General features: G+C 42.8%; 2 protein-coding genes across 2 annotated transcripts; one reads left to right on the forward strand and one right to left on the reverse strand.

Moving 5' to 3' along the window:
- Positions 1-125: 125 nt before the first annotated feature.
- ftcd (formimidoyltransferase cyclodeaminase) lies at positions 126-5,893 on the reverse strand. The gene is made up of 14 exons (XM_088074799.1): positions 5,748-5,893; positions 4,856-5,039; positions 4,656-4,784; positions 4,394-4,482; positions 3,655-3,834; positions 2,599-2,736; positions 2,293-2,424; positions 1,955-2,016; positions 1,530-1,653; positions 1,262-1,423; positions 1,143-1,186; positions 929-1,067; positions 607-702; positions 126-525 (listed from the first exon to the last, which is right to left on the reverse strand). Exons 1-14 carry the CDS (start codon positions 5,799-5,801, stop codon positions 442-444), a joined length of 1,617 nt encoding a protein of 538 aa, XP_087930925.1. The 5' UTR covers positions 5,802-5,893; the 3' UTR covers positions 126-441.
- A 2,791-nt stretch (positions 5,894-8,684) lies between these two features.
- Positions 8,685-22,594, forward strand: LOC121938224 (uncharacterized). Its single transcript, XM_088074805.1, has 16 exons — positions 8,685-8,814; positions 9,893-12,397; positions 13,304-13,408; positions 13,479-13,591; positions 14,281-14,421; positions 14,560-14,648; positions 14,723-14,871; positions 16,153-16,266; positions 16,340-16,530; positions 17,250-17,402; positions 17,559-17,671; positions 18,152-18,507; positions 19,412-19,493; positions 19,583-19,741; positions 21,027-21,183; positions 21,672-22,594. Exons 1-16 carry the CDS (start codon positions 8,787-8,789, stop codon positions 21,846-21,848), a joined length of 4,632 nt encoding a protein of 1,543 aa, XP_087930931.1. The 5' UTR covers positions 8,685-8,786; the 3' UTR covers positions 21,849-22,594.
- The last annotated feature ends 819 nt before the right edge of the window (positions 22,595-23,413 follow it).

Raw genomic sequence — 23,413 nt, forward strand, 5'->3', positions numbered from 1 at the left:
TTTATAAAACATTGTCATTGCCTGATGACGCCGCTGGTCACGGTCAGGCTGAAGCCAAATATAAAGCAGAGTATCATCAGCGTAACATTTGACCGTATTTTATACACAAAAGTTCAACTTTCTCATTTTAAAATTAATTCAATCGTCTGCTTTAATGATGAATTTCTACAAGTTAAAGTTCCAGACTATTAAAGACTTTTAACATTTGACATTTTAGGCCAATTTTACAAAATCAAAAACTGAAGGTTTGGTACAATGTTGTGTTAATGTTAATTTTAAGTTTATCGCGAACTTTTATTGACGTGTGAACGTAAAAGTGTAAAACTGACAAACATTTGTGCTGAAACTCAAACGCCGTGTTGGAGGTTTAAAGCGGTCGAGCTGATTCAGGACATCTTCAGTTCGATCGACATTAAAATCATTGTTTATACTCTGACTGATTCACTTCCTCTCGTCAGCGGCGAGCAGGATGGCGGCGGCGCTCTCCTTCGCCTCCTGCAGCAGCGCCGCTGCTCTCTTCTCAGTCTGCGGCAGAAAACATTCATCGATTAACCAGAGAACTTTATTTAAACAGACATCACGTACAAAAGACGAGGACACGCTTACCGCCGTCCTGAAGGACGCGTCTGTCACGTCTCTGAGGTTTATCATCACGTTGTAGTACGCTCCGAAAACCGCCGTCTCCAAAGCCTTAGCCGCCACCTGAGAGCACAAATTTCAAATTAAAGGCTTCATAATACATTTTATTTTGAAATCTGCTGTTAACTGCCACCTGAGAGCGCAAACTTCAAATTAAAGCTCCTATTTAAAGTTTTATTTTGAAGTTTCTCTGCTGCTCTATGAACTCTTATTTTCTTGAAGACATAATCACCACATTGTGTCTTACTTTGAAATAACTGATTGATCTGCAATCGGGTGCTTTTTTCACCTGAGCGTCCGACTTGCATGCGATGTTTCCGTGGACGACCATTTCTTTGAGCGGCAACCAGAGGACGCTGATCCTGTCAGCCAGAGCGAGGGGCACGCTGACGGCTCGCTGCAGCCCCTCCTGCATGGCGGCCTCCCTCCTGATTATTGATTATTATTGATTATTGTTGACGTTAAACTCCGTGCTGATGATAAACGCAGACTTTAAATCTCACCGTTTCATTTCCTCCGCCGTGTCCTTTGGCAGTTTCAGCGCCGCCTGCAACAGAAAGAGACATCGTGTCAGTGTGTAACCTTTCACGGCGGCGGCGGGCGAAGAAGAGTGTGACGTCACCATGTAGCTGTTGAAGGCGTTCGAGTCGGCGTCCACCATCAGCAGCAGCTCGTCCATGGCCCGATGAAACGGAGGAATCAGCCGCCGCATCACGCCGTCCAGACGCTCAAACTGACGCTTCCCATACGTCATCTGACCCACCATGGCGCCCAGCGCGGCACCCTGCAGCAGACACACGCCACCGCCACACAGGTGTGTCAGAAGGTGTGTGTGTGTGTGCGTGTATGTGTGTGAGTGTGTGAGAGTGTGAGTGTGTGTGTATTCGTACCAGAGCGGCAATGGCGGCAGACACTGATCCTCCACCGGGAGCCGCCGTCCGAGCGCCGACACTCCGAACAAACTGCTGCAGAGACAAAGACACCAGCCCACTGTCCTCTGACATCACCATGTACCTGCACAGGTGAGAAACTGTGACATCACCGTGTACCTGCACAGGTGAGAAGCTGTGACATCACCATGTACCTGCACAGGTGAGAAACTGTGACATCACCGTGCACCTGCACAGGTGAGAAGCTGTGACATCACCGTGTACCTGCACAGGTGAGAAACTGTGACATCACCGTGCACCTGCACAGGTGAGAAGCTGTGACATCACCGTGTACCTGCCCCCTACCTGTGTTGTGTATAAATAATGATGTTGTGTATAAATATTCATGCTGTGTCTAAATACTCATGTTGTGTATAAATACTCACTCTATGATTCTCTCCTTTGGGTTGAACGGACCGAGAGAGTCGAGGCCGAGTTTGCTGATCACCTGACCACAAAAAAATGAATTAAAGAATATAATGTAATGTAATACTTAAAATTATTTGTTATATAAAATAATATAATATAAAATTTAAAATATATATTATTTAAATCAAAATATTCTACTATTTCCCTTTGTATTATGTTGTATAATAAATATTATGTAATAATTAATAATATATAACAGAAAAAATACAAAAAAATCTATCAAAAACATATAAAAATAAATAAATAAAAATAAACTAACATAAAATAAAATAAAAATCTCAAAGTGCTCACTGACCAGCCGGACTTTGTGCTCCTCTTCAACGATGAAGAGTCGGTCTTGTTGGATGAAAAAGTCTGCAGAGTCCAGTACGGCCTTCAGGGGGATCAGACCCACAATCTGAGAGCCCACCACTGGCAGCTTCAGCTCCTGAGCACCAACCACAATCCATAATCCACAATCCACAATCCACAATCCATAATCCACAATCCACAATCCACAATCCACAATCCACAATCCACAATCCACAATCCATAATCAATAATCAGTTCTCAATATACAGTGACCGTGTGTCTGAATGCTGAGTTTAAGGTGACCTCTGACCTCAGCGACCCTGCAGACCTCCTGGTGCACGGTGTGGAGGGGGGTCACCTCGTAGTCCAGGATGTTGGTGGACACCTGAGCCAAGTTGGCCTCCTCCAGGTACCAGCCCATCCCCTGCACCCTCTGCAGCTGCCCAGGCTGGACACACAGACCAGAGGTCACAGAGGTCAAAGGTTACTAAAGGTCAGGTAGAGGTTGCAACATGTCATGTAAAGGTTACTAAAGGTCATGTAAAGATTAAGGTCACTACAGGTCATGTAGGGGTCACTACAGGTCATGTAAAGATTAAGGTCACTACAGGTCATGTAGAGGTCACTACAGGTCATGTAGGGGTCACTACAGGTCATGTAGGGGTCACTACAGGTCATGTAGAGGTCACTACAGGTCATGTAAAGTTTAAGGTCACTACAGGTCATGTAGAGGTCACTACAGGTCATGTAGGGGTCACTACAGGTCATGTAAAGATTAAGGTCACTACAGGTCATGTAAAGATTAAGGTCACTACAGGTCATGTAGAGGTCACTACAGGTCATGAAAAGTGTTCTTGAGATATCAGGCTCACAAGAATAAGACATAGTGACCTTTGAACAACAAAATCTGATAAGTTCATTCTTGAGTCCAAGTGGACGTTTAAGCCAAATTTGAAGAAATTCCCTGAAGACCATCTTCAGATAATGCGTTCACGAGAATGAGAGGGATGCAAGGTCAAAGTGACCTTTGACCTTTAAAGGCCAAATTTTAATCAGGTCATCGATAAGTCCAAGTGGACGTTTGTGCCAAATCTAAAGAAATTCCCTCAAGGTTTTTTTTAAATACTGTGTTCACAAGAATGGCACAGATGCAAGGTCACCATGACCTTGACCTTTGACCTATGATCATCAAATTCTAGTCAGCTCACCCTTTAGTTTACTTAAACGTTTGTGTCAAATTTGAAGAAATTCCCTGAAAGGATTCTTGTGATATCACGCTCATTAGAACTGTCTGTCCCGACAGACACGGCTATCATCATCAGAGATCTGAAGACACGAGTTGAGGACTCAAAGTCCCAGCATGCACCTGGTCCTTCCCTCGGCCCTGCTCCCTGATGTCCAGAGCGATGCGGTGAGCCTGCTCCTTGGTGCTGATCAGGTTCACGTTGTAGGCGATGAGGAACTTGCGAGCGCCGGTTACCGTGGCGCCCCAGGGCGGGACGAACTGGGCAGGACCGAAGTCAGGGGACCAATCAGGACGCTTCAACTGAAGGACAGAAAACAGAAGACATTTTGTCCTGAAAACAGACAGGAAATGCTTCAGACTAGAGACACTGATCCTTTTTTGTTTAGGGGCCAGTCACAGGGGCCCTATACATGTTTCTAGGATCTGAGGACATTTCCATGATCTGAGGACATTTCTAGGATTTAAGGACGTTTCTAGGACTTCAGAACTTTTCTAGGATTTTAGGACATTACTATAATTTTTGGACATTTCTGGGATTTTAAGACGTTTCTAGGAATTGTAGGATGTTCCAAGGATTTTGGGACATTTCTGGGGGCCACCCAGCACCCTCTCAGGGACCCGACATAAGTCCTCATTTAAATGCTTTGTAGGACTTTTAATTTTGAAACTAACATACAGGAAATCCTGTTGACGATCGGTTTGTTCTGATTTTGTGTTTTTTTGGTTTCTATCATTTTGCTTTACTTCAGCAGCAGCTTCTGGTCTCCTACATTTCCCACAATGCCTTAAATACTGAATACATGGAAGAGGAAGAGACAGTGTGTAAACTTCAGAATAAAAGAGTCCATTTGTGTCTCACCTTGTCAGGTAAAGCTTCGTACTCTCCGGCTCGGACAGACGGAAGACTTCTCCTCGAGTCTTTTCTCGCTGCTTCTCCATAAAGATACACTGCAAGGACAACGCAACCTTCAAATTAAAGGTCTTACTTAAACTTTTACTTTGAAAACTGTTGTGTCTAAAGCTTAAACACAAACTTCACATTAAAGTTTTAATTTGAAAACAGCCGTCTCATTATTGATTACTGATTACTGATTGACTTATTCGTCATGGTGGCGTCTCACCGGGGACCTGCAGTGTCTCGGCCAGTCTCTGTCCAAAGACGTTGGCGCAGTGGACGCAGTCGTCCATGGAGACGTTCTGGACGGGGATGAAGGGACAGACGTCCAGCGCTCCGGTGCGAGGGTGCTCACCTGGACAGGAAGCGCAGGTCAGCTGTTTCCTGTTGCAGTGATGATGTAATGATGATGTCAGCGGCGCTCACCTGAGTGTTTGCTCATGTCGATGAGGCTGAAGGCGACTCGTGCGGCGTTCAGCGCCCCGTCCACCACCGCCGCCGGCGAGCCCACGAAGGTGTACACGGTGCGGTTGGTGGAGGCCCCGGGGTCCACGTCCAGCAGGCTGCAGCCCGCCGTCCCTGAGATCGCCGCCGCGATGGCATCGATCACCTGACACACAAAAAAGTCACCACCTGACACACGTGTTTACAGAGAAACAGACGCCGAGACTCGCTCAGGTTAGATGAATTCACCAGAAATTCTCCGATATTCGCTCAGGTTAAATTTGTAAATTTAGGGGAAAATTGAAAACCTCTGAGATGAAAGTCTCTAATCTTTGACATTAACGTCATAAATTTACAAGAAAAGGAAAGATTTTGTCTCAGATTCCAGTTGTTCATTTGCAAAAGAAGAGATAAAAGTCGTAAATTTCGTAGAAAAAAATCTAGTTTGAGTTGTAAATTTAAGAGAAAGATGTTCTCCGACATCGAATTCAATTTTTGAGAAAAATTCTGTCAGATTTCAGAAATTAATGATGTGAACACCTCTGACGTTCTCCGAGACTGAAGGGTTTTATTTACAAAAACCAGACAGAAAAACCTCAGATTTCACATTAGCTTCATAAAAACACACAAAAATCTGCTATTCTCCGTTTTTAAAGTTGTGACTTTACCAGATAAATCTGTGATATTTTTTAATTTGTGTCTCTGCGACTGAGCGCAGCGCTCTGCCTGTGGAGTTAACTCCGTCTGCGTCTGCGTCTGCGTCTGCGCTCACTCAGCCCAAAACAAACCTGCACAATCAGTCAAAAGTCCTCCACAACGTGAACGAAGCCTAAAAATAATAAAAATAACGATTTAAAACACAGAAACGTCTGACCTCTTTGTTTCGACCCTCCGAGAAGTTTGGGACGCACTCGACCAGCTGAGCCATGACGACTGAACACACACACACACACACACACACACCGAGTCCAAAATCTGACCGCCGAGACTCTCTGTACACACACACACACACACAGACCCCCCCACTGTCCCTGCTGATGATTAACAGCTGTGATGGAGGTCAGAGGTCAAAGGTCACAGTCTGACAGATAAACTGCTCTCAGGTTCATCTGAAGCAAAAACTCAAAAAGCTCAAATCAAAAGCTGCATTTCATCTTCTGAGAACCAAAGACAAACGTTTATTCAACGTTTCAAATACGCCGTCACAGAAGTAAAATCAACGGAAATAAAAAAGGTTTTATTTTTATTTGTTATTTTATTCATCTGCTCATTTTTGGGGTCATTTCTTCTTCTGATGTCTTCAGAGTTGAAAGGGAAGACCAGTGGGGACAGTTTTCAGAGGGGACAGTTCTCAGAGGGGACAGTTTTCAGAGGGGACAGTTCTCAGAGGGGACAGTTTTGGGCGGGGACAGTTCTCAGAGGGGACAGTTTTGGGCGGGGACAGTTTTTGGTGGGGACAGTTTTTGGCGGGGACAGTTCTCAGAGGGGACAGTTTTGGGCGGGGACAGTTTTCAGAGGGGACAGTTTTGGGTGGGGACAGTTTTGGGCGGGGACAGTTTTCAGAGGGGACAGTTTTGGGCGGGGACAGTTTTTGGTGGGGACAGTTTAAGGCGGGGACAGTTCTCAGAGGGGACAGTTTTTGGTGGGGACAGTTTTCAGAGGGGACAGTTTTTGGTGGGGACAGTTTTAGGCGGGGACAGTTCTCAGAGGGGACAGTTTTGGGCGGGGACAGTTTTGGGCGGGGACAGTTTTGGGTGGGGACAGTTTTTGGTGGGGACAGTTTTCAGAGGGGACAGTTTTGGGCGGGGACAATTGTTGGTGGGGACAGTTTTCAGAGGGGACAGTTTTGGGCGGGGACAGTTTTTGGTGGGGACAGTTTTCAGAGGGGACAGTTTTGGGTGGGAACAGTTTTTGGTGGGGACAGTTTTAGGGGGGGACAGTTTTTGGTGGGGACAGTTCTCAGAGGGGACAGTTTTGGGCTGGGACAGTTTTGGTGGGGACAGTTTTCAGAGGGGACAGTTCTCAGAGGGGACAGTTTTGGGCGGGGACAGTTTTTGGTGGGGACAGTTTTCAGAGGGGACAGTTTTCGGCGGGGACAATTGTTGGTGGGGACAGTTTTCAGAGGGGACAGTTTTGGGCGGGAACAGTTTTTGGTGGGGACAGTTTTCAGAGGGGACAGTTTTGGGCGGGGACAGTTTTTGGTGGGGACAGTTTTCAGAGGGGACAGTTTTAGGCGGGGACAGTTCTCAGAGGGGACAGTTTTGGGCGGGGACAGTTTTCAGAGGGGACAGTTTTGGGCGGGGACAGTTTTTGGTGGGGACAGTTTTGGGCGGGGACAGTTTTGGGCGGGGACAGTTTTTGGTGGGGACAGTTTTCAGAGGGGACAGTTTTGGGCGGGGACAATTTTGGTGGGGACAGTTTTGGGCGGGAACAGTTTTTGGTGGGGACAGTTTTCAGAGGGGACAGTTTTGGGCGGGAACAGTTTTTGGTGGGGACAGTTTAAGGCGGGGACAGTTCTCAGAGGGGACAGTTTTGGGCGGGGACAGTTTTTGGTGGGGACAGTTTTCAGAGGGGACAGTTTTCAGAGGGGACAGTTTTCAGAGGGGACAGTTCTCGGTCTCTTGGCTGTTTTTTGTTTTTCGGGTTAAATATTTGGGACGGTTTCATCACACGGAGTCAAACAGACTTCGAGCGGTTAATGAGTGACGGACGATCTCTGACAGCTGATTGGCTGAGAGGACAAACAGGATGTCCGCCTCCCTGTGGACTCGGGACCCCAGACTGCAGATTGTTTAACCCCTTCATGTCCACCAGCAGACGCCCTTCATCTGTTTTACTGACTTTATTAAAAGTTCACAGTTTATCACCAAAACTTCTTTTTCACTAAAGTTTCAGTCAAACTTTAAAACTAAGTACTCTGAAACGACCGTCGAGGCTCCTGATTGGCTCTTTGTCATTAAGCAGACAGCTGTCTAAAAATATTTTCAAAATAAAATGAATTCAGAGCGAATCAGGCGTGAACACTGTGATAAAACTTAGGGACTGTTAGTTATTTATGAGGGTGCTGCAAAGAGGGGGTGGGGCATGACACGTCATATTTTAAGCTAGTATTTTGGCAAAAAACAATTTACGTTAGGAAATTTGGGCAGTTTTTAAGAATATCTTTTGCTATTTTTCCAGAAAACATTTTGGTAGGTTTTTTTTTTCTTTAGAATTATTTTGGAAAGTTTTTTTAAACAATGTCTTTTTTTGAAAAAGAAAAAAAGGGGGATTTTTTTTAAATTTCAAAGAAAATATTTTTGAAATATTTTTAATTAAATTATTTTTTATTAAATTATATTGTTGTAATTCTGAAAAAATGTTTTGTCAATTTTTCTTTTAAAATTTTTCACCAAAACAGCATCTTTCATCTCAGCCAGAAACCGTCAAAACAGAAATGACCGTTGCATTTTCACATTTATGACGGTTCTTGAACACATCAGGTGTTATTATACATATTTCCATGAATTTTCCATAAATTTCAGGGTGGGTTTTTTAAGTTTTCCAAAACTTTTTGAGGCCTGTAAAGTGCTTTCACTAGTCCCATGACTTTGCCAGGTTTTCCGGACTAAATGAACTCTGTTAATAGAAGCTTCAGCTTGATAATTTGGAGGAATTTTCTTCGAATCGGTCAAACTTTCTCGATGCAGCATGAAGGCAGAAGTCGGATTTCTGGATTCAGATTCGGGAGATGAACGGAGGACGCAGCAGCTGCAGAACTTTGCAGTTAGTTTCAGAGCAGCTGCAGAACTTTGAGCCGCTTTTATGATTTTATATTTCGACGTTTATGATGCAGATAAAAGTGATGAGGCTCTCTCAAACACTCACAACACGTTGGATAATCTTGAACGCAGCGTCTCGGCTCGGCGGCGACATGAACTCTCTGCTGCTCTTCACTCTGGGTGAGAAAAAATGTTGGCTTTTGACTCGGAGCAGCGCTTTGACTTTACTGTCTTCACTTTGTTTATTGCTGAATATTTAATGTGAAAATACGGCAGGTTTAATCATTCATCAGCACTTCTGCCTCCTTAAAAAGCTCCAAACTGGCTCCTTTTCTTTCAAAAACATGGGAAGAAACGAGCCATAAATTGGCAATAAATTAGTCTAAAGTACACAAAAAATTCCCCAAAATGAATAAAAAACAGTGAAAAGCAAAAGAAAGACTCGATAAAAGTGCTGCAAAAAATGATGAGAACTTTAAACGCACCGATGAAAATGAGCCGTCAGCACAAAATTAATGCAAAAAAACCAACAGCAATTATTAATCTTCACCGTCTGCTGGAGTTTGACCTCATGTGACGAAACTTTCCCCCGAAAAAGCAACCAGGAGACAGTGGACAGTGTCTTCACTGCTCGTCCTCCTTTAACCCTTTAAACTCTGAGCAGATTCATTTCTGTAAAAACACAGAAGAAGGCAATGAGCAACAAAGGCCCCAAAATGAGCGAGAAATTAGTAAAAAAGTACAAGAAAATTACCTGAAATTTGTATTAAAAAAAACAAAAAGAAGAAACCTGGAAAAAGTGCTTTAAAAATGAGCATCATTTGAAATACGTATAGTTTTTTCCCTTCCTTTTTTTCTAGACATTTCTCTCTAAGTCATTTTCCAAATCTAATAATTTCTTGCAGTTTGTGGAGCATTTTCCTGCCAAGTTGCTCGTTGCCTGTTTTCATGTTTTTGAAAGTTTGGGAATCACACCAGTTTGCTCAGAGTTCAAAGGTTTACATACTTGTGAAAGCGTCTGAATGCAGCACAAAAAAAGTGATGTCGATGGAGGTCGAAGGGTTAATTCAGCCTGTATTGCGGCTGTGTTGGGTCAGTGATTTCGGCGTGAGATGTTGACACCAAAAGTGGCCGTGTGACTCGCTGCTGGACGGCGTCAGGTTGAAATTATCTGCTAACGAGCCGATTTAATTACGGCTCCTTTAGGACAAACAAACAAGCTAACTAATTATCATTCTAACAATGCATCTGCTCTCAGCTGTTCATTTAGCCTGCACAACCGGAGCTCAGTCCACCACAACCCTGCCCAGGACCACCGACAGAACCACTGACAGAACCACCGACACCACCACCGACACCACCACCGACACGACCACAGACACCACCACCAACACGACCACCAACACGACCACCGACACCACCACCAACACGACCACCAACACGACCACCGACACCACCACCGACACGACCACCGACACCACCACCAACACGACCACCGACACCACCACCAACACGACCACCAACACGACCACCGACACAACCACCAACACAACCACCGACACCACCACCGACAGAACCACCGCCACGACCACCAACACGACCACCGACAGAACCACCGACAGAAACACCGACACGACCACCGACAGAACCACCGACACGACCACCAACACGACCACCGACAGAACCACCGACACGACCACCGACAGAACCACCGACACGACCACCGACAGAACCACCGACAGAACCACCGACACGACCACCGACAGAACCACCGACACGACCACCAACACGACCACCGACAGAACCACAGACAGAACCACCGACAGAACCACCGACAGAACCACCGACACGACCACCAACAGAACCACCGACACGACCACCGACACAACCACCGACACGACCACCGACAGAACCACCGACACGACCACCGACAGAACCACCGACACGACCACCGACACGACCACCGACAGAACCACCGACACGACCACCGACAGAACCACCGACACGACCACCAACACGACCACCGACACGACCACCGACAGAACCACCGACAGAACCACCAACACGACCACCGACACCACCACCGACAGAACCACAGACAGAACCACCAACAGCACCACTACTACAACTACTTTGACTAATCAGTCCAACGAGACTGAGTACACTACTACTCCTACTACTACTACTATTACTGGCACCGTTGATCTAACTAGTGCCGTTGACGACTCTGAACCGACCGGCCCGACTCACTACCCTTACAATTCTACTGATACTACTACTGATACTACTACTGATACTACTACTGATACTACTACTGATACTCCTACTGCTGCACCTCCAACTACGTCTGACTTTGCTACTACTATTGCTGCTTTTACTACAACAGCTACTCCTACTAATACTACTACTCCTCTTCCTACTGATATTACTTCTCTTCCTACTACTACTACTACTACTACTCCTCTTCCTACTACTACTACTCCTCTTGCTAATACTACTACTCCTCTTCCAAATACTTCTACTCCTCTTCCTAATACTACTACTTCTCTTCCTACTACTACTACTACTACTACACCTCTTCTGAATACTACTACTCCTCTTCCTAATACAACTACACCTCTTCCTAATATTACTACTCCTTTTCCTACTGATACTACTCCTCTTCCTAATACTACTACTTCTCTTCCTACTACTACTACTTCTCCTCTTCTGAATACAACTACTCCTCTTCCTAATATTACTACTCCTCTTCCTACTGATATTACTCCTCTTCCTAATACTACTACTCCTCTTCCTACTGATACTACTCCTCTTCCTAATAATACTGCTTCTCTTGATAATACTACTACTCCTCTTCCTACTGATACTACCTCTCTTCCTAATACCACTACTTCTCTTCCTACTACTACTACTTCTCCTCTTCTGAATACAACTACTCCTCTTCCTAATATTACTACTCCTCTTCCTACTGATACTACACCTCTTCCTAATACTACTACTCCTCTTCCTACTGATACTGCTTCTCTTGATAATACTACTACTCCTCTTCCTACTGATACTACACCTCTTCCTAATACTACTACACCTCTTCCTACTGGTACTACTCCTCTTCCTAATACTACTACTACTCCTCTTCTGAATACAACTACTCCTGTTGCTAATACTACTACTCCTCTTCCTACTGATACTACTCCTCTTCCTACTGATATTACTCCTCTTCCTAATACTACTACTACTCTTCCTACTACTACTACTTCTCCTCTTCTGAATACAACTACTCCTCTTCCTAATATTACTACTCCTCTTCCTACTGATACTACACCTCTTCCTAATACTACTACTCCTCTTCCTACTGATACTACTCCTCTTCCTAATAATACTGCTTCTCTTGATAATACTACTACTCCTCTTCCTACTGATACTACACCTCTTCCTAATACTACTACACCTCTTCCTACTGGTACTACTCCTCTTCCTAATACTACTACTACTCCTCTTCTGAATACAACTACTCCTGTTGCTAATACTACTACTCCTCTTCCTTCTATTACTACCACCACTCTTTCTACTACTACAACTCCTCTTCCTATCACTACTAGTACTAGTAGTGCCTCTAGTACTCCTACTACTACCTCTGCTCCTAGTACCACCCCCAGTCCTCCCACTGCTCCCACCACGGCTGTGTTGTGTCTTAATGGTGGGATGTTGGTGGGCGGAGTCTGTGTGTGTCCTGATGAATGGACCGGAGCCACCTGCTCAGAGGGTGAGTCTGGTTTAACTGCAGTACAACTACAACAATATTTACGTATTTTCTAATCGTTTAAGTTAATCAGAGCTGTTTCTGATTGGTCCCCGCCTGATCCACCACGAGAGCAAACTGTCCACCAAGTATCAGAGTCTTTGAGAACCTGCTGCTCCCTTTTGGGCCCTGGGATCCACTTTCAGGTCAAATCAGCAGCAAGTTAACACACTGGAGAAAAATGACGGGGGCCAGGGGCCACACGCAGCAGAAACATACGTTTTTTGGGTTTTTTTCTTTTGGAAATTACTGGCATGTTTAGCAGTTTAGTAAATTTCTTGGATTATCATATGTATCCAGGAATTTAGGACATTTCTAAGATTTTAGGAAGTTTCAAGTATTTTAGGACATTCCAAAGTTTTTTTTGTATTTGTTTTAAGTATTTTAGTGAATGTCTTGGATTTTAGGACAAATTTCAGATTTTATAACATTTCCAGTATTCAAGGATATTTTTAGCGTTGTAGGACATTTCTGTGATTTGAGGACATCAGTGTCTCAGCTGTGTCCTCTGTCGGGGGTGTGGGGGATCCTCCTCTGGCTCTTTTTTGATCAACAAGCTCTATTTTGATGCTGTTTTATGTCTCTGACACCTTATGGAGACTAAAAGGACAAAAACTATTCACAGAGTCCATCACTTTATTTTTACTGTCAATCAGAAAATGGTTGGGGGCCACCAGGGGCCCTGTTTGGCCCACAGGTCATGAGTTGAGTAACACTGTTCTAGGGCCAGCTAGCACGGCTTTACAAATGTTCCCTTCAGACTTTGTTTGACCTCAGATTATTTTTTGGTTCTGATGCTCCCATCCTGTCTAAGACATTGAGTCTACACCTTCAACAAAACCGCCTTTCTTTCTTTAAACTCGTCCTCAGAAAATTTCTGCCGAGCCAAACAGCTAGATGAATTCACGTTCAAGCGTACACCCGCCGGCTGGTTCGCTTATTCTGAGGAAGTCTGTCCAAAAGGAACGAGTGGCGGTAAGTTTCGGTCCGTCCATCACGATAATCTGCTGTATGTGAGACTTTGACTCCCACCATCTCCAAACAGCTGATAAACCCCGCGCCGCGACCAGATGTTCCTCCAAGAACGGCCCCCCGAGTTTCGAGTATCCACCACAGGTCCTCAAGTGTGACCAGACGCTCAGTGACATACAGCAAAACGTGAGTGATCTGATGTTTTGGGTTTTTTTTATACAGCAAATGTTCTGTTACAGAGAAATAATGCTGAGTAATGGACAGAAAGCATGATGATGTCAGAGTGAAGTTGACCGTTGACCATTCGGATAAAAAAACGCCATCACGTCATCATTATATCGGACATTTGTGTGAAATTTTGTCATAATTAACGTGTGTATTTTTTAGTTATGGCCAAAAACATGTTTTGTGTGATCACAGTGACCTTTGACTGCCGAATTCTCATCAGTTCATCCTTGACTCAAAGGAGATGATTGTGCCAAATTTGAGAAAACTCCCTAAAGGTGTTTTTGAGATATCGGGCTCTAAAGAAACATGATGCCTGCAGCCCACAGCTATTACAAGTGGATGTTTGTGCCAAATTTTAAAAACAATTCTCAAAAGGTGTTCTTAAGATATCAGACGAGGTCAAACTGACCTTTGATGACCAAAATCGAGTCAGTTCTCTGTTGAATCAAAGTGGACGTTTGTGCCAAATTTTCAAAAAAGTTTCTTAGATGGACGGACACGGTCATTGCCGGTGTGGAGGCATACAAACAGTCACAGACGCCTGAATTCGATACCTGATCCTTCAGTAGTTTTTGTTGACGTGCGCACTTGTCTACCTGCCCAGGTCAGGTGAAACAGACTCCTGAGTCATGTCCTTCCTCTCTCAGCTGACGGGCCCCGCTGATTTGGAGACGCTGGCGAGCAGCACTCAGATCCTGACCTCCAAACCTGAAGAGCTGACGACTGAAAATGTGACAGCAGCAGCTCAGATCGCCAACACACTGCTGCTGTCTGCCAACGCCACAGAGGTACCGACAGCGCCAAAGACGCCAAACGCCAAGTTACCACAACCGTCAAAACCAATTCTGACACCTAAAAACATCACCCTGAAGAGACAGTTTAAAGTTTTCAGTGCGACTCTCACTGTGTGACTGTTTGTGCCGCAGAGCGTCAGGGTGGCAGCGGTCGCTACAGTCAGCCAGCTGCTCAACACCAGCACGGCGGACGACGGCGAGGAAAACAGCGCCACTCTGGGGTAAAGTAAACCTGACCTCGCGCTGAGGCTCCGACGATGTTTTCGATGTGTTCATGTCTTTGTCTCATGTCCAGGCTCACGGTGACCCTGGACGAGCTCGCCGTGAACCTCAGCCTCAATCTCAACACGTCCCAGTCTCAGCTGGTTCAGCCAAACCTGGTGGTCCAGTCGGCACGGGTCCCTGCTGCGCACACTAAGGGGGTCCAGTTCACCGCCCTCTCAGGTCAACCTCACATTTTACTCTTCGCTTCACATTCAGGACGACACGACGACAGAAACTCTGGTGCCAAGATGATGCCAAAACTCTGAAAATGTGACGGTACTCGCATTTCTCCAGAGCCGCAGGAGTCTCTAAATGTCCTCAAATCCCAGAACCTTCCTCATAAAATCCTACAAACTTCCTAAAATCCTTGAGACACACTAGAACCGTCTTAAAATCCTGGAAACATCCTAAAATTGTAGAAATGTCCTAAATCTCTAGAAGCCTTCTAAAATCCTTGAAAGACATAAAATCCTAGAAACGTCCTAAAATCCTAGAACCTTCTTAAAATCCTAGAAATCCTAAAAATGTCCTAAAATCCCAGCAAAGGAGTCTCCCATTTAGAGCCAGTTGAGTGTCCCTTCTGTATGCTGTCGGCTATAAACTGTAGTTTTCATGGATTAATGATGACATTTTTAATTAAATTTAAACGTTTTTAATGAAGGTGCGTATGTTTAAGTGGATGGGATTTATCGATTTGTTTCTTTCTGTGGTATAAATTTGCGTATGGAAAATATTGTAATTTCTGAATTATTATTTCGGGTGTGGTGACACGCCGACATCCCATGATTAGTGGTTAAAAAAAGATCATAAATAATGAAATTAAATAAAAGATCATAATTTTTTTAAAGTTATTAACTGATATATTTTATTTGAGTGTAACAGAAAATAAACTTAACTCTGATTAAAATATCACAAAATGATTACGAACTCAAAGTTTCAGTGTGAACGCTGTCCAGGCTGCCATGACTTATTTAACAGTTAAATATGTTACATAAGTATATAAATCTCATGGTCAGCAGGAGGTCCAGGTCATAAAAGATGGTTTAATTTGTCCAAAGTTCAATCTAACAGAGTTCACTGGAGCTTTTTTATGGTTTTATTGCTATTCTGCTTTGCATCCTGCTTCTGAGTCTCAAAATTAATAATTAATTACATTTTTTTAAAAAATCGAATCAAATCAAATACTGTTAAAATTTGAGAAAAACACTGGCAAAATAAAATAAAATACCAGTATAATAAAATGAAATGCCAGCAAAATAAACTCAAATTAAATGAAGAATGAAAAATTAATATAAGTGCGGCTGTCAGGAGGTTAAATCTCGAGTCTGCCCTCAAACGTTTTGGAAACTAACATCTTAAAAGTTTGTTTCGGCCTCAAAGATCGTGCAGCGTTTTGTGTCATATTCACACACGTTTGGTGACGACATCATGTCTGACGTCTCTGTTTCTCGGTGCGTTCAGGAGCGTCCGGCAGTTTCGTTGCCGACAGAATTCGGCTGAACACCAACACGTCGACAGTCGCGGTGGAAAACGGGTTCATCGCCGACGCCGTGATGTTCGTCCGTTTCCCGCCAGGTGAGAAAAATGTCTTCTTTTTTTTCTCCGAACGTTGTGCCGATAACTTTGTGAATGTCTTTATATTCTGCAGAGGAGGCCGTCAGCGCTCACGAGACGCCGTCAAACGTCTCGCTGGGTTTCGTCCTCTATCAGAACGACCGCTTCTTCAGCTCGAGGCGCTACAGGCGGCGGCGGGCCACCATCAGGGTCCTGTCGGCCTCCGTCAGAGGTCAGAGCCGCAGCGCGGCGCCGCAACAGCTGGAGATGCTGTTCAGACCGACGGTGAGACGCCGACGACGATTATTATCTCTGACCATCACACCATCGTTTTTATTATTGATACCCAAAAAAAATCTTCAAGTCTCAACGGGAAAAAAAAGTTGTAATATTTCAAACATAAAGTTGTAACATTTTCAGAGAAAAGTGGAAGTAGTCATAACATTTTCACAATAAAACAGAATAAAACTGTAAAATTTCAAGAGTTAAGTAACATTTAGGGAATACAGACGTAACTTTTTTGAATAAAGGTGGAAAATTTTGGGAATAAAGTCGTAACATTTGAGAAAAAAATAACATTTCCAGGATAAAGTTGTAACCTTTTGAGAGTAAAGACGTAAAAATTTGAAAGCAAAGTTGTAACTTTTCGACAATGAAATTGAAACATTTTGAGAATAAAGTTGTAACATTTTCAGAATGAAGTTGTACAATTTTGAAAATGACGTCATAAAATTTTAATTTTAAAAGTTGTTAAGTTTCGAGAATAAAGTCATTGCATTCAAAAGAAAAAACTGTAACATTTTAAGAATAAATTTATAATATTTTAATATTTTATATTAATATTTTATAAATTCCAAAAAATGACGTCATAAAATTTTGGAAATGAGGTCGTAACGTTTTCAAGAGTTAAGTTGTAAAACTCTGAGAAGAAAGTTGTAACAATTCGTTGGACAGCGTGTCTCAGTTGTTGGACATCTCTGTGACAGATGATGTATGTCTCTCAGGTGTTGGACGGGACGTCTCTGTTTGACTTCTCCTGTGTCTTCTGGGACTACAGTCTGGAGGACTGGAGCAGCGCCGGCTGCTGGAAAGGAAACGCGTCAGACGGACTCCTGCAGTGTTTCTGTAACCACACAACCAACTTCGCTGCTCTCTGGGTGAATTAACGCCACACGGCCACACGTCCACACGGCCACACGTCCACACGTCCACACGTCCACACGGCCACACGGCCACACGTCCACGTCCTCATGTGACCGAGCCCAGACGAGACAAAGTTAAAACCTGAGATTTGTCTTGTGTTTGTGTTTCAGTCCTTCACTGAGAACTACGAGTACGCTGAAGCTCTGGATGTCGTCTCTGTCGTTGGACTGTCTTTGTCCATTCTGGGTTTGGTTGTTACGATAATTCATCACCTTAAAGACACGTGAGACTTTAAGGATTTTTTCAGACGTCAACGAAACGCAATGTTTTGTTGTGTTGATGCATAAATATCTGATAACATACAGTTTAGTTTGTCATCGTTCGGTCTTTAGTCTGGAAGACTTAATGATTCTCAAAATATCAGGACTTTATTCTGAAAATATCAGGACTTTATTCTGAAAATATCATGACTTTATTCTCGAAATATCAGGACTTTATTCTGAAAATATCAGGACTTTATTCTGAATATATCACGACTTTATTCTGAAAATATCATGACTTTATTCTCGAAATATCAGGACTTTATTCTGAAAATATCAGGACTTTATTCTGAAAATATCAGGACTTTATTCTGAATATATCACGACTTTATTCTGAAAATGTAACATCTTTATTCTGAAAATTTTCCCGCTTTAATACCTCGTTATTTAAAATGTTTAAATTATGATCACGTCTTTTTTCTCCGATCGCTCGTCTTCTCTAGTTTTCAGAGGAAGTCCGGCGGGCGGCAGAGCTTCAAAAACTCGAAGCTGGCTCTGCTGAGCATCTGCGTCAGCCTGCTGGCCTTCATCATCACCTTCCTCTCCGGGGTCACAAACCGCCGACAGCTCACCGCTCCCGCCGAGGTCGACCGTGAGACCAACGCCGTGCTGGACTCGGACCGGCACGTGGAGCCGGACCGAGGCTCGTGCACGGCGGTGGCGGCTCTGCTGCACTTCCTGCTGCTGGCGGCGTTCACGTGGACCTGCCTGTACGGCACGCAGCTGCTGATGTTGGTCCGCACGCTGCAGCAGAACCTGCCGTCCTTCTGGACGCCGCTGAGCGTGGCGGTGGGATGGGGTACGACATCAACGCCTGTTTTCTGGAGCGACGTCGCGTTTCTCGTGCTGCTTTCAGACGCTTTTATTTAAACCTTTAAATCCGGATTTCTCTCAAAAACATGAGAAAAAAAAGCAAAGAGCAACTTAGAGAAAAACGATCCACAATCTGGAAGAATTTAGTCGATTTTTAAAGTCTCGTTTGCCTTGTTTTTTATTTTACTTTCTATTTCATTTTTAAAAAAATTTCAGGTAAATCTTTTGTACTTTTCATAGTTTCTTGTTTCTTGCTCAGTTTTAATCTAATTTGTTCTTCTTCTTTTGTTGCTCATTGCAAAAACAAAATAACCAGGAAAACAAACTGTATTCATAATTACTATGAATAATAACTGTGTTACTAAATTATTTGTTCATTTTGAATTCTCTCCCTGGGTTATTTCCTTGTGTTTATTTCTTTAAAAAAATGTTAGTTTTATTTTTTTTTAATTTTCAGGTAATTCTTTCATAGTTTTTTTTCGGAGGGAAAAAATATATTTAAAATTATTATGAATACATATTATATTACAAAATTATTTGTAATTACGTTCCCAGATTCATTTCCTTGTGTTTTTTATTCTTACTTTTCAAATTCTTTTTTTTACAAATTTCAGGTATTCTTCCTGCACGTTTTTATATTATTTTATTTCACTGTTACTTTTTTCCTTGCTTTTTATTTATTTTTAAATTATTTTTCAGGTAGTTTTCTTGTACTTATAACTAATTTCTTCTGTATTTTTGGTTGATTTTTCCTTTTTTGCTCATTGCCTTCTTCTCATGTTTTTGACAGGAAAAACAGCCACTTTGCTCGGGTGTTAAAGGGTTAAGATGAAATCGTGCCTCTCCGGGAGTTTGGTTAATGAATTAAAGAACTTCCTGTTTGTTGTCAGGAGTCCCGGCCGTCGTCATGGCGACCACACTGGGAGCGACGTACAGCGGGGACGATCCCCTGGGATACCGACAGGAGGAATTGTGGGTCCTTTTGTTGTTTTTGTGAATATTTGAATGTTTGTGCGTCTTTAAATAATAAATAACTATTATTGTTGGTTTTCGTCGTGCAGTTGTTGGCTCGCCGCGTTGGATAAGAACAAACACTTTGATTTTGGGAAGCCGATGTTTTGGGGTTTCCTGCTTCCTCTCGCTATGATCCTGATCTACAACGTGGTCCTGCTGGTCCTAGTCTCGCTGACCACCTGCAGGACTGACCCCGCCCTTACCAGGTAACAACGTCCGTCAAAAAACCACACCCAAAAAAAAAAAGGCTCAAAAATACAGAGAATAACTCTGAGGTGTGAAAAATGACTTCACATCAAAAACACAGTCAAAATATTTAGAGAAATCGCTCCACAGTCAGTAGAAAGTCGAATTTCATCACCACAGTTGGAATGTTTGGAAATGAATCAGTAATATTTTAGGAATTAAGTTGTTTTTTGGGTTAGGGTTTTTTTTTAACAAAGTTGCTACGTTTCTAGAAATCTGAAGAAAAAAGTCATATTTTGGTTAGTAAGTCATAATAATTTGACAAAAACGTCATAGTCGTCGGTAAAGTAAATTTGGGCGCAAAATAAACATAAAAATATAACATTTTGAGAAACGTGTAAAAACGTGTAAAAGAAACGTAACAAATTTTTAAGTTGTAAAATTACAAGAAAAAAAATCATTATATTTTTAGCAATATTTTGAGGAAAAAAGTTAAATAACTGTGTAAAGTTAATATTTTTTTCAGAAAAATACGCTGTATTTGAGAGTAAAAATATTAACTTTATATTTTATTTAAAAAGCTGAAAATGTTTACAGTAAATAGGTTGTATTTTGGGTGAGAGGTAAAAATATCTGGACTATAAAGTCACAATATTATATATTAATACTTAAACAATACTAAAAAAGTGTGATATTTTAAGAAAAACGTTTCTATTTTAAGGAATTGAAGTTGTAATATTTGGAGAATAAAAAGTCAACATAATAGGCATAACATTAAGAGAACGAAAGTCTCATGACAATAAAGTTTAAGAGCAAATTTTTTTTAGAAATCTCAGAATAATGCGATTATTCTTATTAATATTAATAATAAATATTATTAATATTATTTCTCTTTATTATCAATATTCTTCAAAACTTCTGACGTTTCTGAATTCACGAAACGTACGACTTCATTCGAGAAATACTGAGTGTTTCTGAAAAACATTTGTCCCCGTGGAAACACGTGTCCCTGCGGAGACACGAGTCCCCGTGGAAACACGTGTCCCTGCGGAGACACGTGTCCCCGTGGAAACACGTGTCCCTGCGGAGACACAAGTCCCCGTAGAAACACGTGTCCATGCGGAGACACGTGTCCATGCGGAGACACGTGTCCCCGTGGAAACACGTGTCCCTGCGGAGACACAAGTCCCCGTAGAAACACGTGTCCATGCGGAGACACGTGTCCCCGTGGAGACACGTGTCTCTGCTGATGAAATCAAATCAATAATCAAAGATTAAATCCACCCACCTGCTTCTGTGCTGCAGCACCAAACCTTTGTCTCTGTGGAAGAAGTTCCTGTCCAGTTTCTCTCTGGCCGTCTTACTGTGTCTGTCCTGGACTCTGGGGTACCTGGTGCTGGTCACCACAGAACAGGCCCACCTGGTCCTCAGCGTCCTCTTCTGTCTCTGCACCACCACACAGGTCAGTTAGTCTCGTCCACCAACGTCAACATCCATCTGTTTGTAAAGTCTCAAGTGCAGAGACCACGTTTTAGGACAAATCTGTGACTTTAGGACATTTCTAGGATTTTAGGACATATCTGGGACTTTAGGACGTTTCTGGGGTTTTTGGACATATCTGGGACTTTAGGACGTTTCTGGGATTTTAGGACGTTTCTGAAAAATTGTAACAATTCCAGGATTTTGAAACTTTCTCAGATTCAGGGACATTTGTAGAATTTGTAGACATTTTTTAAATTTCAGCACGTTCAAGGATTTTAGCTTTTACTGTTTTCAGAATTTTATGAGGTTTGTGAGGATTTTTTTTAATATGGATTTTAGAACATTTCTAGGATTTTGGAACTTTTCTCAAATTCTAGGACATTTGTCTTTTCTGAGGAGCCGTCAGTCCCCCAAAAATGAGCTGCGGTCGGTGTTCAGGCCCTAATTTATCTTTTTTTGTGTTTTCAGGGGTTTCAGATATTCGTCCTCTTCACGGCCAGGACGCCGAGCTTCAGAGCCGCCGTGTCCCGGTCCGTCCAGTACGTCTCATCTGTCAGCATCCCGCTCAAAGAATCAAAGTACAGCCTGCCCGGGAAATGGGCGACAAGCAGATCCGAGTCCTACAGAGACCTGAAAGACATCTAGTCCTCCAGAAACCCTCACAGGGACGAGAACACGATGTCCTCTGGTGGACAAGTGAAATATAAAACACACATTTAAGACTTTTAGAGGAACTCGAACCTTGAATGATCCTCCTGCAGAGCCAGGATCCTCTGGAGGGACTACATTTCCCAGAATGCACTGGAGTCCCCCAGGACAAGGTGGAGCTGAGACAAAATGAGGACAAAAACACGAATGAGCAAAATACAACAGTGAAAATGTGATTTAAAGCAGTCTGCAGGGCAAATATTTATTATATTATAATATTATCTGAGATGCAGCGACTGTTTTTAACCAGCAGGTGGCAGAATTGAGTTCAAATAAATCAGCTTCATTCATGAAGTCCAGAGGAGACGGAGACATGTCCTCCGCGTCCTGTCTCCGCTGATCTTTGACTCAACCTCCTAATTTAAGGCTTCAACATGCAAATGAGCATCCTCTGACTGAATGTGCAGGGATTTATTTTCACAGCCGATTACGTCGGGTTCAACATTTTTGTTTCTTTTATTTATATTTGAATCAAATGTTTTTTTAAAAGACGGATATTTGTTATTTTTTATTTATATTTGTTTTCATCACTCCATAAATCAGATAAATATTGTCCATAAATGACCATAAATAACACATCATCACAATGTTTTTCAGAATAAAAAGCTCTGTAAATCTGACTATGAATGAAATATGAACAAATAAAATAAAATAAAATAAAAAACTAGAGAAACACAAGACAATATCAGTGTGTAATATTTCAGTCGGCTTCTAAGGGTTAAAACTCACATTTTCAACATTTCCTCAGAGGTCCTGTTCGGTCTGATCACGAGTCCTAAAACACAGAGATTCAGTTCCTGTGATACAAATAATGAATAAACACAAATGAAACAATAAATACATAAATAATGAAAAAAATAAATACATTTTAAAAAATGAAAAAAATAAGAAAGAAAGAAAGAAAAGTTTGGCGCCGACGTGACGAATCTTTTAACAGCAGCTCCGTGTTTCCGACACAAACACGACTCGAGTCCAACAAACTGACACCAGGAGCGGCTGCAGCCGCACGCAGCGCCGACAACAAACGACTGTCAATGCACCGAAACAAACGCGATCGGCGCTTTATTTAACGCCACGGCTCCGCAGTGACCTCATCGTCCGAAAACAGACGGCCGAACCAGATCGACGAGGTCGACGAGGTCAAAAAAGCAAAAAGTCCTCGTTCTGTCGAAGCCACAAACACCAGAGAGAGACCGACGCCAAAAATAATCCACCGCCACCGTGACATCACGGAGCGCCACCGCGGCAACGACGAAAACGACGACGACAACGACGGCGACGCTGCTGACAAAGACAGAAACAGGATGATTTTAGGACCAGTGACGCTTTTTAGACTTCAAGCACGATGACGGTGAGGGATTTTTCGGGGCCTGTCGCTGTTTGTTCTTCTTTGTTTTCTTTTGTTGTTTTTTTATGAGCACAAACATGTTTTTTTTGTTTTGGTTTGTTTTTTCAGAGCCTGTCGCTGTTTTCCTCAGTTTCTTTAGACCCCAAACTGAGGT

Source organism: Plectropomus leopardus, chromosome 24 (assembly GCF_026936395.1).
Source record: "Plectropomus leopardus strain MGB_pleo_1.0 chromosome 24, ASM2693639v1, whole genome shotgun sequence".
Taxonomy (NCBI): Eukaryota; Metazoa; Chordata; class Actinopteri; order Perciformes; family Serranidae; genus Plectropomus; species Plectropomus leopardus.